The following is a 14,552-nucleotide window of genomic DNA, read 5'->3' on the forward strand; positions in this document are numbered from 1 at the left end:
CTGCTATGGGGGTGCCTGGGTGGCTCAGTCGGTTGAGCGTCTGACTTCAGCTCAGGTCATGATTTCGCAGTTTGTGAGTTCAAGTCCTGTATCGGGCTCTGTGCTGACAGCTCAGAGTCTGGAACCTGCTTCAGATTCAGTGTCTCCTCCTCTTTGCCCCTCCCATGCTCATGCTCTGTCTCTCTCTGTCTCTCAATAATAAACATTAAGAAAAAAAAAAGCTGCTATGAACATTCATGTACAAGTTTTTGTGTGGATATATGGTTGCATTTCTCTGGGATACCTGTCTGGGAGCGGTAATTGCTGAATCCTGTGGTACTCTCTCATTATCTTGTTGAGTAACTGCCAGACTGTTTTCACACATTTACCTTCCCAACAGCGATGTGCAAGGGCTCCAGTTTCTCCACGTATTCACCAACACTTGTTATTGTCTGCTTCTGATTATAGTCATTCTTCAGGAGTGTAGTAGCATCTCATTGTGGTTTTGATTTGCATTTTTCTAATGAATGGTGATGTTGAGCATCTTCTTGTGTGCTTAATTGACCATCTCTGTACCTTTGGAGACCTGTCTTTGCAAGCTTTTTGCCCATTTCAAATTGGGTTATTTGTATTATTTATTTATTTTTTTTTAGTGTTTTATTTATTTTTGAGAGAGACAATGTGAGTGGGAGAGTGCCAGAGAGAGAGGGAGACACAGAATCCGAAGCAGGCTCCAGGCTCTAATTGTAGTTCTTTAAATTCATTTATCCTATACCAGATAAATGATTTGCAAATATTTCTCCTATTTTGTGGGATGTCTTTTCACATGCCTAAAGTTTTTAATTTTGATGAAGACAGATTTATCTATTTTTTCCATTTGTTGTCTTTGCTTCTGGTGTCATGTCCAAGCAATCACTGCCAAATCCAGTGTCATGAAGATTTTCTCCTATGTTTTCATCCAAGAGTTTTATGGTTTTAGCATCTACATTTAGGTGTTTGATCCAAGCTTTTTGAATCAAAAAAACTTTTTTTTTTTTTTAAATTTTTTTTTTTTCAACGTTTTTTATTTTATTTTTGGGACAGAGAGAGACAGAACATGAACGGGGGAGGGGCAGAGAGAGAGGGAGACACAGAATCGGAAACAGGCTCCAGGCTCTGAGCCATCAGCCCAGAGCCTGACGCGGGGCTCGAACTCACGGACCGCGAGATCGTGACCTGGCTAAAGTCGGACACTTAACCGACTGCGCCACCCAGGCGCCCCATTGAATCAAAAAAACTTTGACTCAGGTTTTTAATATAGTATAAGATAATGGTCCATCCTCGTTCTTAATGCAGGAGGATATCCATATCCAGTTTTCCCAGTACCATTTGTTGAAAAGATTGTCCTTTCCCCGTTAAATGGGTTTTGGCATCTATGTCAAAAATCATTTGAGCCATATATGTGGAAGTTTATTTCTGGAGTTTCTGCTGTATTCCATGGGTTTATTTTCAGTCCTTATGTAATACTACACTGCTTTGGTTACTGTACCTTTTGTGTAGTAGGTTTTGAAGTTCGGAAAAGCTTCGACCTTTGTTCTTTTTAAGATCGTTTTGTTGATTTGATGTCCTTTAAGATAGTACATGAATTTTAGGATGGGTTTTTCTATTTCTGGTAACAACAGCAATGGGATTTTGATAGGAGTTGCACTGAATCTGTAGGTGGCTTTGGACACTGTTGTCATCTTAACAGTATTTAAATCTTCTAGTCCATAAACATGGATATTTATTTATTTGTCTTCATTTCTTTCAGCACATTTTTTGCCTCCTTGGTTCAATTTATTCCTAAGGATTTTATGCAGTTTGATGTGGTTGTTCCTTTGACATTTAAGAATTATGTAGAAAGATATACTATGTGGAGTTGCACACATATATTTCTTTTATTGTACCTGAAGTTTTAGTTATGGTTAAAAATCTTTCTTTTGGGGGCGCCTGGGTGGCTCAGTCGGTTGAGTGTCCAGCTTCGGCTCAGGTCATGATCTCACAGTTTGTGAGTTCGAGCCCCGTGTCGGGCTCTGAGCTGACAGCTCAGAGCCTGGAGCCTGTTTCGGATTCTGTGTCTCCCTCTGTCTCTGCTCCTCCCCCACTCGTGCTCTGTCTCTCTCTCTCAAAAATGAATAAAACAGGGGCGCCTGGGTGGCGCAGTCGGTTAAGCGTCCGACTTCAGCCAGGTCACGATCTCGCGGTCCGTGAGTTCGAGCCCCGCGTCGGGCTCTGGGCTGATGGCTCAGAGCCTGGAGCCTGTTTCCGATTCTGTGTCTCCCTCTCTCTCTGCCCCTCCCCCGTTCATGCTCTGTCTCTCTCTGTCCCCAAAATAAATAAACGTTGAAAAAAAAATTAAAAAAAAAAAAATGAATAAAACATTTAAAAAAAAATATTTCTTTTTACCCAGTTAGTAAAGAAGTTCACCCATGTTTTCTTCTAGCAGCTGCATTTTATTTTAAAAATGTAGGTCTCTGATCCATTTGGACTTATTTATATATTATGGAATGAGATAAGAGATGTAGATCCAGTTTTAGCACTTACCAGATAATAATCCAATTGTCTCCAAACCTTTTACTGACAAAAGATCATCTTTTCTTCAATGATTTGAGATGCCACCCTTGTTAAACTAAATTTTCGTATGTATTTAGATCTATTTGCTAAGTATCTTTGTTTTCCTGGTCTTTGTCTTTATTTTTATGTATTTATTTTTTAAAGTTTATTTATTTCAAGGGAGAGAGGGGGGCACCGGGGGGGGGGGGAGGGGCTCTGCACTGCCAGCACAGAACCCGATGCAGGGCTCGAACTCATGAACTGTAAAGTCATGACCTGAGCCGAAATCAAGAGTCAGGCACTCAGCCAACTGAGCAACCCAGGCGCCCCCTGTTTGTCTTTATTTTTAAACTATTCATAGTTACGAGAAAAAAGCTTAGAGTTCCCTATTAAGGTTGATATTTTAAAGTAGAAGGTATTATACCTCTGCTCTGAATTTTTTTTTCTCTCTAATTCTAAAGGTATATTATTTTTATACATGGAATTTGTTCATTTAGTCTTCTTTTAACTTTCATCTTGAATCGGTGGGTGTCCTTTTAATGGTGAATGATGAGGGCAGTACACAGTAGGTTGTTTGAAGTCTGAAGTTTTGCTAGTAGTCATTCAGCCCTCCATGGGAGCTACCTCTAATTCTTTATCCTTTTCATTCCTGTCTGTTTATTCATTTTTTTGCTTTGAAAAAGTAGGTAAAACACTATATTTTGTTTTATTTTAATCTCATTACAGCAGATAAATTAATCTTGAACTAAGAAATTGAAAAAACTAAATTGTGTTTTATGTGAACACATGGTGGCCTCTATGTATCTTTAAAAAGTTAATTGGGGTATGGGGTGGAGTAGGTGGGGTTATAACGTCCATTTATATTACTTGGTCAAACCAGGTTACTGATACGCTTATTTACAACGTATTAGTGTTAGATAAGGCTGTTTTGTCAACAGCATGGTAGGTCTTTAATTTCTTAGGCATTCACTGGCATATATTCTCAATATTCTTATAGCAGAAATAAGAAGGATAAAAAGAGAGAAAAAGAAAGGGACCACATCAGTGAAAGAAGAGAGAGAGAACGTTCAACCTCTACAAGAAAGAGTTCTGATGACCGAGATGGAAAGGAAAAGTTGGAGAAGAATAATACTTCACTTAAAGTAAGCAACAGTCATTCAGTGTTTAGGCTTTGAATAATTAATAATTGATACTGTTATTTTTATACAGAACTAGTTTCAGGCCAAAAACTTCTTGAGAGCTATAGTATCTTGTATGTTTTTGGTATTCTTTAATGTTCAATTGATAACTTTTTTAAGCTGAAGTTTTGAAGGGATGAGGTACGAGCTAACTGAAACTCAGACAAATGCATTCCTTATTTTAGAGAGTCCTAGACTGGCATACAAAAAGACTGTCTATAGGTAACATAGATTTGATTTTATATAAGGTTTCTGATTGGGGCCATTTTCCTCAGAATATATCTGTTTCCTGTGAAATATATTTGTTTCAGCAAATTTGACAAAACTTTTGTCATCATTCGTTTTATAATGTGTACTGAAATTAGGTTTGTTGAATTAGAATAATCAATGGAAAAGCAAATTCTACCAAGTCAGTTTTTTGGATAAATATTTAACTACTTGTGAATTACATTAATTCTTTTGTTATACCAGTAAGTTTATTTGTATTTGGAAATGAATTATGAGTTCTGGAGCTTTCATGTTCTGGTTTTATTTACGCTTATATTCATAGAGATTTAGTATCATCGTCAATAGTATTGATACCGTCTCTTGAGCATCACCGTGTGTCAGGCACTGTTCCACATGTTCTCACGTAATTCTCCTTTAACTGAGGGCAGAATTGGACTGTTCTTGAGCAGTCTTTGCTAGGATGAATTGCGATTTCTTTTTCTACAGCCTCTGAATTTTGCTTCTTTGGTATGCAGATTACAAATCTATCCTGGCATCTTTGGCACCTATTTAACTCTTTCAACAGATCTGTCCCACTTTTTCAATTAAGTAACATTTTTTCAACACTTAGACTTTCTCCTCAACTGTTTTATTCTAATTTACAATTCCCAGAGGACATATTGATACATGTTTGTGTATCTTATTTATCTGAAAAGGTAATGGGAGAAAATACTGTTTTACTAAGCTCACTGAAGTACATATTTTAGCCATAACCAGATGTAATAGCAGACAATATTAAGTATACAACTTAATATTCATTGTAGGAGAAGGAACACAATAAAGAACCAGATTCAAGTGTGGGCAAAGAAGTAGATGACAAGGATGCACCAAGGACTGAGGAAAACAAAGTCCAGCAAAATGGGAATTGTCAGCCAAATGAAGAAAACCTCTCTACCAAAACAGAAGCAGTGTAGGACTGACAGATGCACCTCTAAACACACGCTGGAATAAAATCCAAAGCTATTAATTCTTCCAACAAGATGTTATACAGTGAAGAAATCCAGTTGAGTATGAAGATATGAACTAACAGCTTTTCTAGTTGTTAGGTGACTTTGTGGCCATCTTGTTACTGAGTAAGAAAATAAAGCATGGACATCGTGAAAATAACAGGTGTTACCCAAACTCCTCATCTTCTAGAATTTGTGCATTTCCATGGTGGCTGACACACTTGTCATGTGGTTTGTTAGTGTTTGCCAAGAACCATTGCAAATAAATGGGACGTCAAAGATCCAAATTTGTACTGTCCACAGAGACTGGAGATAAGCATTGGAGGCTCTTTTAAAAAATGGTTGTTACTGAATTTTGTATTGTTTTACTTTTTTTTTTTTTTAATTTCAATATATACAGATTTGATGATGTGCTTGAAATCGGTGCAAATATATACACACCCTTGTAAGTGCAGAGTAAGAAGTTTTAACATTTACTTCACAGGATTTACGGTGGTTGTGTTAAATTCTCACTATTGTGTTTTCTTTTGCTCACTGTTTAGGACAACAGTTTTTTGTTAAAATAGTTTTACAGACTAAAATTGCTTAAATAAGTGGATTAACAAACAACTGACAATGCATGCTACTGTTCTCTTTCAAAAGGAAGAGCAACTGTATTGAATACTAATAATAATGGATTAGTATTCAGCGTTTAGAATCATTGGGTCTCCTCACAAAGTAAGCATTTCCTTTTGAACTTTTTTTGACATTTCCAAGCTTATTATGAATAATATTGCAGTGTGTGTTGTCAGCTGTAGGTGGCAAAGGTGCCATTATTAAAAGAAAACTGGGTTTTCAAAACGGGCTATGGGAGCACAAGCTGAAGCTTTAGTGCCTTCTACAATGTGGTATACTGTTTTCTAGAATTTTATATGTGCTAGTCATTCTCAATTCATACCGAACTTAGATGGATATTTCATTCACTCCCATAGAGAAAGTGTCCAAAATAGTGTGTCAGAGAAGAGCTTCTTACATAGCTCACCTAACATGAGGGAAGTCCTGCTTTTAAGAATGACTTCAGAGCTTAAAACAACAATGCAGTTTTGGGACCATCAGTTTTATACTGTGATAATTGAATATGAAGCATGTTCTTACTTTACTTAAATCAGAGCGAACACTTTCGTTGTCTCCATTGGATGGCCTTAATTATTACCTCTTAATCATCTTCTCGTAAGTGATGTGCAGAAATTATATGTAAAAGAGAACACGTGAGATTATTTGTTTTAAGGATATGTTTACTTGAGTTTAAAATATAGGTCATCCGTTACTCTTAGGCTCACTTTTTGCAGGAAGTATGCAAGTAGTAAAATGACAACATTGCTAATATTTTCCCCAAAGCCATAACTCATAATTTCAGAAATCTTTTCATTATTGTTATATTCCCCCAAAAGTTATACCTTTCAATTCGCATGTTATTAAAAAAAATCAAGTATAATTATTTTAATGCAATCTAATACAATCAAATTACTCCGTTGCCTTACCTCATGGGAAGAGTTACTTATAGATTTAAAAAGCTGAGTAGCACATCAGTTACTTGGTTTCAACTTGAGTTTTCTTTTAATGTTCATACTATTGAAACTTAAGTATTTGATAGAAAATGGAAAGAATTGCCCTTATTGCAAGTAATGAAGCCTGGTTTGATTATGAAGCTGCTTAATTACTCTTCATGTGTTCAGAATTACTGTGTTTTTTTTTTCCTTTTTGTCACCGTGTACATTAAAATTTTTGAAAATGCTTTACTATGTAAAGTATAGATGGTCATTTTAATCATTCAACCACATACGGTTGGCTGGTAAACAGCTTATTCTGATACAAGAATGCTTGGGTGCATATGGAAAGATTGTGAGTGTGTGTCTTGCATCAACAGCTGTCTTATTTATAATATGTAGTAGAATAGAGCAAATGTTTGAATCTTTGTTATTTTTAGTACCATTTCTCTAATAAAGCTAAGTATTTTAGAGGAGAGTATTTGTTTATGCATTTCAAAACAGCATCTTAGTTTATCATGTCTATCTTGTTTTAGTTGGCATAGAAATTGTTTCAACGTGGAGAAAACATGTTTGTGTGGTGTTTTGAGTTATTTCTTGTACTCTGGACTCAATGTTTCCTTTGTTGGCAGTTAATATAATTAGGTTCCTGCTACTAATTGTTTTTCTTGCTGATGATATTCAGTTTTAAAATAATACTTCTTTTGAAAGACACTGATTTGTAAAAGGAGGACATGAATAGGAATATAGGAGATCCAGAGAGAGTGAAACATGTTCTTAAATGTGTTTATGGAAGCAAAGTTTTCTAGGGCTTGGAGGTATTGGAGTGAGTGTGTGCGAGAGAGAGAGATTGAGAGAGAGAGAGAGAGGGATAGGTTTTCTTTTCTTTGTTCACTTATAGGAGCCTGGTAGGTTTCCATTTATTTGTTACTTTCTTTCAAGGTATTTTGTTTTTTCTTTAAGGCTATTCTTTTTCATCCCAGGTAGATGTCAGGAAAACTTGAGGTAAGGCCAAGAAGACAGTAATTTTATACTTGATCCCTTTTTTAATTACGTTTTTTTTTTTAGCTTGATTATACAGAGAGTACATTCTGTTCCTTAATTGTGGTTGCTATTTATCATTCTAGACAAATTCTGTTGATCCTCATGTTTCTTTTCACAGTGCATGATGAATTATTTATATTAAGGTGGACCTTCATAATAAGGTGACCAGTTTTATGTGTGAAAACAAGCATAAATCCTTAACTTCTGCAGTTGCCTCTGTATTATTTCTCCATCTAGTCTAATTTATAATTGCAAACACTAGTCAACTTGTGATTTTGTTTAGAATTCTTACATTTAGTAGTTTCAATCTGTACCATATTGATCTTCAGAAGTGTCAGAGGCTTAAATTTTGACATGCTTAAAAGAAAAATTCAAGTTTAGAATCCTTTCTTGTCAAGAAAGTAACTTCATTTGTGACATTATTTGCAGGACCTGATTCATTCCTATATATATGTTGCTATCTTTATCTTAAAACTTTAAAAAGTCTTTAAATCAGCCCTGAAGATACTATTTAATTTTAAGAATTACAATATGTAGTAATAGGCCCTTAATCATTTAAAAAAATCTATTAGAAGTAATATGATTTGATAAAATCATATTTTTATGATTAGTCTTTTTAGTGGTTGACTTAGCTATTAGTATGAATCCTTTTGGAAGGATGCATTAAATAACATTTCAGTGCATTATTTCTTATATTTTCACTAAAAGATAGTATCTGATTTTAACGGACTGGGTTATGAAGTAGAGCCGTGTCCACAAAGTATGTTCCTTATATGTTTAACTATTTTTTCTTTTCACTACCTACATACTTAGTATCCTCACATTTATTTAGCTAGTGTAATAATTCATTTAAAATTGTTTATTTTCAAATTTCAAAAGTTAGGGCTCTTAAAAGGGCTAAATTAGATTTCTGGAAGCAGTAGTAAGTATAGTGTAATATAAAGTCTTTTAAAATAAAATTGACTTCCTTACCTAATTTTGGGTTTGTGGGTGAATTTTTCTTAAATACGCTCTTATTGGTGATTTTGCCTGAAGATTGATACCTTACTTTAAAAACAAAAGCTAAAGCTATTGATGGTTTTTTGGTCCATATTCAGTTAGGTTGGTAGTAAGTAATAATTACATTTCTTTCCATTCTATTTTAAGGTATTTTTGTATTTCCTAGCAAGTAATTTATCATAATAATTAGTTTATATCTAAGACAACATTTCTTGATATATTGTTTTTAAACACAGGGTTTTAGTTTGTTTCCTGATTTTTAAATTAACTTTGTATGTAGCTAACATTTTAATTTTGAAAATTGCCAACTTGTGGGAAACTTCACATATTTTACTGCTAAGATTTATTTCCCTGGGATTGGAATGGAATAGTAGTTCTCTCCATTCTTAACTTTCTTTTGCTAGATAGATAATTTCTTGACTCTATGTGCAAGTTCAAATTTATGAAAATCATGCTGAAAGAATTAGAATTGAAGAGATGGAGTTCCATCAACTTGAGGCAGCGTGGTAGGCAACAAATGGTTGGGGGGCAATCTGCAGAACTCCCTGATTTCCACAGAAGATTACATCTGGGTGTATTGTGTCGTTGTATAGGTAGTTCAGTTTAATAGTTAAATATTCTTCTTAATCTTACAATAGTGTTCTTTACATGATGCTATGGGTTATCAAGGGAAGAGTTTAATATGTAAACATAAGATGCTGCATAGGTCGTGTATATTTATGTGAGTAGGGCTACTTCTAAGTGGTACTAGTAAAGATTTATCAAATGATGCTGCTATTGTGTTGCTATATTTTTAATAAAATGAAAATCTTAAAATCTCACCACTGTTGAGTAGTAATTTCACTTATTTCTGAGACATTTATGTACTTATTTATGACTTATTTTTTATAACTGAAAGGTGGTAATGGGCTCTTCTAGGGGTGTGTCGTATCTTTCTGGTTTTGGTTTATAGTGCTAGCCTAACAGGATGATGTGGAAAATGTTCCCTCATCTTCAGTTCTCTGAAGGACTTTGTATCATATTGTCATTAGTTCTTCCATAAATGTTAGGTAGAATTTCACAATAAAGCTAACCTGAGTCTGGAATTTCCTTCTCACATTACAAATCAATTTGAAAAATAGATTTAGGATTATTTATGTTTTTTCTTCTTCTTCTTCTTGAGTAAGCTTTGGTGTTTGTGCATCTTCAAAGGAATTTGTTGTCCAGTCTATTCCAAGTCTGTTCTAACTTGTCAAATCTATTGGCATAAAGTTCATGGAATCTCATTCCTAATATTGTTAATATGTTTTTTTTAATCTGTTTATTGATTTAAAATAAGTCAGATTTTGCTTTCATCAGATTTCCTCTGTTGTTTTTCTGCTTTTTATTTCACTGATTTCTGCTCTTTGTTATTTCTTCTGCTTATTTCAGAATTTATTTATTCTGCTTATTTCAGAATTATTTATCTATTTATTTATTGCTCTTTCCTAAGTTTAAGTTTTTTAAAGGTTTTTTAAGAGAGAGCATGAGCAGGGGAAGGGCAGAGAGAGAGGAGACAGAATCTAAAGCAGGCTCCAGGCTCTGAGCTGTCAGCACAGAGCCCAACACGGGGCTCAAACTCATGGACTGAGATCATGACCTGAGCTGAAATTGGATGCTTAACTGACCGAGCCACCCAGGTGCCTCAATAACTTGTGATTTTTAGGTGGTTTTAGGTTTTATTGTGTGTGAATTGTAATTTGTCATAGTCTAGTTTAAATTTTTTTTTTTAACCTTTATTTATTTTTGAGACAGAGAGAGACAGAGCATGAACGGGGGAGGATCAGAGAGAGGGAGACACAGAATCTGAAACAGGCTCCAGGCTCTGAGCTGTCAGTACAGAGCCCGACGCAGGGCTCGAACTCACGGACCGCGAGATAATGACCTGAGCCGAAGTCGGCCACTTAAACCGACTGAGCCACCCAGGCGCCCCAATGTCATAGTCTAGTTTATTTTTTTATTTTTTTATTTAAAAAAAAATTTTTTTTTTTTAACATTTATTTATTTTTGAGACAGAGAGAGACAGAGCATGAACGGGGGAGGGTCAGAGAGAGGGAGACACAGAATCTGAAACAGGCTCCAGGCTCTGAGCTGTCAGCACATAGCCCGATGCGGGGCTCGAACCCACAGACCGCGAGATCATGACCTGAACTGAAGTCAGCCAATTAACCGACTGAGCCACCCAGGCGCCCCTGTCATAATCTAGTTTAAAGTGTGAGCTCTTTTTCTAGTTTAAAGTGTGAGCTGGAGTCACTGACTTGAGACCTTCTTTTCTGATACAGGTATTTTAATGCTGTGAATTTCCCTCTAAGTACTGCTTAGGTACATTCAACAAATTTTGACATAGTGTGTCTTTGTTTTTGTTCAGTTCAGAACACTTAATAATTTCCCATTTGGCGTTGTCTTTGATCCGCGGGTTATTTTCAATGTGTGTTCAAATATTTGGGCATTTCCAAAGATCTTTGTTAGTGACTCCTAACTTTATTCCATTTTGGTTAGTAAATAGTTTGTATGATTTGATTCCTTTTAAAATTTCTAAGACTTTCTTTATGGCTTGCAGCGTATCTTCTTAAGTGTTCCATATGCACTTGTTAAGAATGTATCGTATGATTCTTTTTGAGTGAAATAATCTGTAATGCCAGTTAGGTCATGTTGACTGATGGTTTTGTTGTTCATATCTTCTATGTCCGTACTGATTTTCTGTCATTGCTAATTTTTAAGGTTGGGGTCTTGAAATTCCTTGGTAGATTGTGGATTTTGTCTCTTTTTTTTTTAGTTCTTTCATGTAGTTCTTTCTTTCTGATTTTGCTTTATGTATTTTGAAACTCTTAAGAGCTCATGAATGTTTGGGATTGTTAATGTGCTCATGTTGAATTGACATATCATTATTTAGTTGTCGTTTTATTCCTGGTAATATTCTTTGCTTCAGAATCTTCTTGTTAGGTTAATCCTAGCAGGAATTTTTTAAAAATTTCACATTAGCATAGTATTATCTTTTCCTATCCTTTTACTCCAGACCTGTTTGTGTTTATATATTTTAAGTGTGCATTTTGTGGACAGCATAGATTTTGGTTTTGCCTTTTTCTTTAAAAAAAAATTCTTTTAAATGTTTATTTTATTTTTAGAGAGATGGAGGGAGGGAGAGAGAGAGCGGGGGAGGAGCACACAGAGGGAGACACAGAATCCGAAGCAGGCTCCAGGCTCCAAGCCATCAGCACAGAGCCCGACGCGGGGCTCAAACCCATGAACCGTGAGATCATGCCCTAAGCTGAAGTTGGACACTTAACCGACTGAGCCACCCAGCCACCGTTTGCCTTTTTCTTTTTTAATCCAGTCTCCCTATGCCTTAGTTGGGAGTGTTAAAACCAGTCGCATTCAATGTGAATATTGGTGTCATTATATTTAAATCTACCATCTTAAGTTTTTGTCCCCCTTTTTATCTGCCTTCTTTTGGACTACTTGAATATTTTGTATTACTCCATTTCATCCTTTTTGTTGTCTTCTTAGCTACAATAACTTGTGATTTCTTTAAATAATTTTTTTTAATGTTCGTTTTAGAGAGAGAGAGAGACAGACAGAATCTGAAGTAGGCTTCAGGCTCTGAGCTGTTAGCACAGAGCCTGACTCAGGGCTCAAACTGATGAAGGGTGAGATCACAACCTGAGTTGAAGTCGGACGCTTAACCGACTGAGCCACCCAGGTGCCTCAATAACTTGTGATTTTTAGGTGGTTTTAGGGTTTATTGTGTGTGAATTGTAATTTGTCATAGTCTATTCTTAAGTAATATGCCACTTCATTTATAGTGTAAGAACTTTGCAATTATGCTTTTCTATTTTTCCTACTTGCAGTTTGTGCTTTTTTTGTTACACATTTTACTTCATATATGTGTTAAAGTCCCCACAATACACTGTTAGCAAGTTTTGCTTAAACAATTTTAAAGAGATTTTGAAGAAGGGAAAAGTCTCAGATATTTACCTATCTACTTACAATTTATGGTGTTCTTCATTTCTTTGTGTAGATCCAGGGTTCTACTTGGTACTGTTTTCCTTCTGCCTGAGACCTCTTTTAACATTTCTTATAGTTCAGGTCTGCTGGTAATGGATTCTCTCACCTTTTTCAGGCTGAAGTTTTTATTTCAACTTAATATTTTAAAAGATATTTTTGCTGGATATCGACTTCTACAGTGACTGTTTTTTCCTTTCCACTTTCCACTGTCCACTGGTTTACTTTGTTTGCAGCAAGAGCTCTACTATTATTATTGTTCCTCTACCCAGAAAGTAACCTTTTTCTTGTGATCACTTTTTTTTTGCAGTTTATTTTCAAGTAATCTCTACACCCATTGTGGGCTTGAACTCAGGATCCTGACATCAAGCATCACATGCTCTTCTGACTGAGCCAGCAGGTGTCCCTTCCTGTGACCACCTTTAGGATTTTCGCCTTTCATTGGTTTTAATCAGTTTATATGCCTTGGTCTTGTTTTTTTTTATGTTTAAGTGCTTGTGGTTCCTTGTGCTTCTTGGGTCTGCATGTTTTGAGTTTTAAGTTTGGAAAATTTTTGATCATTTCTTCAAAAACGATTTCTTTCTCCTCCCCTCTTTGTAGTCTCCTATTAATGTCTGTTGTCCCTTGAAGTTGTCCCACTGCTTGCATCAGTCTTTTTTTTCAGCTGTGTGTGTATGTGAGAAGAGAGAGAGAGAGAGAGAGAGAGAGACTTTGGATACTTCTATTGCTATATCTCTTGCTATATATTTTCTGTAGAGTCTAATCTGTTCATTTTATCCAAGTATATCTATTTCAAAATAACCTCAAGTAACTTTATATCTTCCATGTCTCTTTTAGATATTTAAATGTAATTTAAGCATATGAAAGTGGAAGTCTGCTGTTACCCTTTCTAACCTACTTATTTGGCTCCATACTTTTTACTGATTCTGTCTATTCTCTACAAAAAATTTTGATCAGAGTCTTGGAAAAGATCCATGCAAGTGATGGGTCCTGAAGCTTAAACTTTATTGTTCTCACAGTAAATCCATCTTAGGGCCTATTTAAGAAAAGAGGAAGGACAAGATCTCAAATGGAGGTTTCATTCCAGCCTCATTAGACTGTGCCATGTGCAACGTGGCCAGTGACACCTGATTAAGGAAATAGTATTTACAAAGACTTATTATTTCTTGATGGATCATGAAAGCTCATTTGCTTAAAGATTCAGTGATGCCACTCAGCCAGGAGCTTGGACCCAGTGGACCTCCTGTGCTCCAGGGTCAGGCAGCCTGGTCTACCAATAGCCCCAGGAACACCCTGGGGGTTGGGGCGTCGGAGAAGTCTCACTTTACAAGTACCACATGAGCTGAATCTGTGGTACATGTTTTTGTTTTTCTTGTCCTAATTTGAAGCGCCTACTAGCTTCATGGTGTAAGAACAAGCTAATGTCAGAAACTTGAATAGAGGTTAATCTGAATACATCTTAATCAGGATAATGTGATTATAAAACATTACAAAACTAACCATGTAAGGTACAACTAGCAACTCACATTGTTGGCATGATAGAGTATGGCGATAGAAGCACGACTAGAATTTTGAAATTCTACAGCCAGTCTGTTTGATTTCAGAGTTCTTTAGGTTCCTATGTGTGTAGGCTCTATCCGTTCTTAAGAATAAGTGATAGTAAACAGTAAGCAGTTAATAGCAATAATAATTATATTCTGAAACTGCTTTCTCTGAAACAAGGAATCTGGCAGCTTCTTACAGAAACTTTGAAATCCAGGGAGGTTGTTCAGGGCTGCTGCTGCTGTGAGCCTCTTTGTTGCCTTTGTGTGAATTAGGAAAAGGTGCTGCGTCTAGGTGATGTAAACTCATGGACGCTTGGCTTGGCAAATGGGGCTCAGATGAGTTCAGCCTCCCTTGTCTCCGAGACTGGGCATTCCTGTGCAATAAACAGACTACAGAATTGTCTGTGGGGCACCACTGACTGGAGGTGGCTCCAACAAGTCTCCCTGCAGCCACAGTATCTGGCTGGCTTGTTCGGC

The 14,552-nt window shown here is 36.0% G+C and overlaps 1 protein-coding gene across 5 annotated transcripts in view; it reads left to right on the forward strand.

Moving 5' to 3' along the window:
- Positions 1-6,946, forward strand: part of SREK1 (splicing regulatory glutamic acid and lysine rich protein 1) — a 45,077-nt gene extending 38,131 nt beyond the window's left edge. For 3 of the 5 annotated variants that reach the window (XM_047087421.1, XM_047087373.1, XM_047087412.1), the window contains 2 exons: positions 3,548-3,692; positions 4,760-6,946. In XM_047087421.1, the coding sequence (XP_046943377.1) occupies positions 3,548-3,692; positions 4,760-4,909 (295 nt within the window). In that variant the 3' untranslated portion in view covers positions 4,910-6,946. The remainder of the gene's footprint in view (positions 1-3,547; positions 3,693-4,759) is intronic. The other 2 variants (XR_006963573.1, XM_047087386.1) reach the window with 2 other exon arrangements.
- The last annotated feature ends 7,606 nt before the right edge of the window (positions 6,947-14,552 follow it).

This window comes from Lynx rufus, unplaced genomic scaffold, assembly GCF_022079265.1.
Source record: "Lynx rufus isolate CCGP_SWC_20201006 ecotype Redwood Valley unplaced genomic scaffold, mLynRuf1.p SCAF_1, whole genome shotgun sequence".
Lineage (NCBI taxonomy): Eukaryota > Metazoa > Chordata > Mammalia > Carnivora > Felidae > Lynx > Lynx rufus.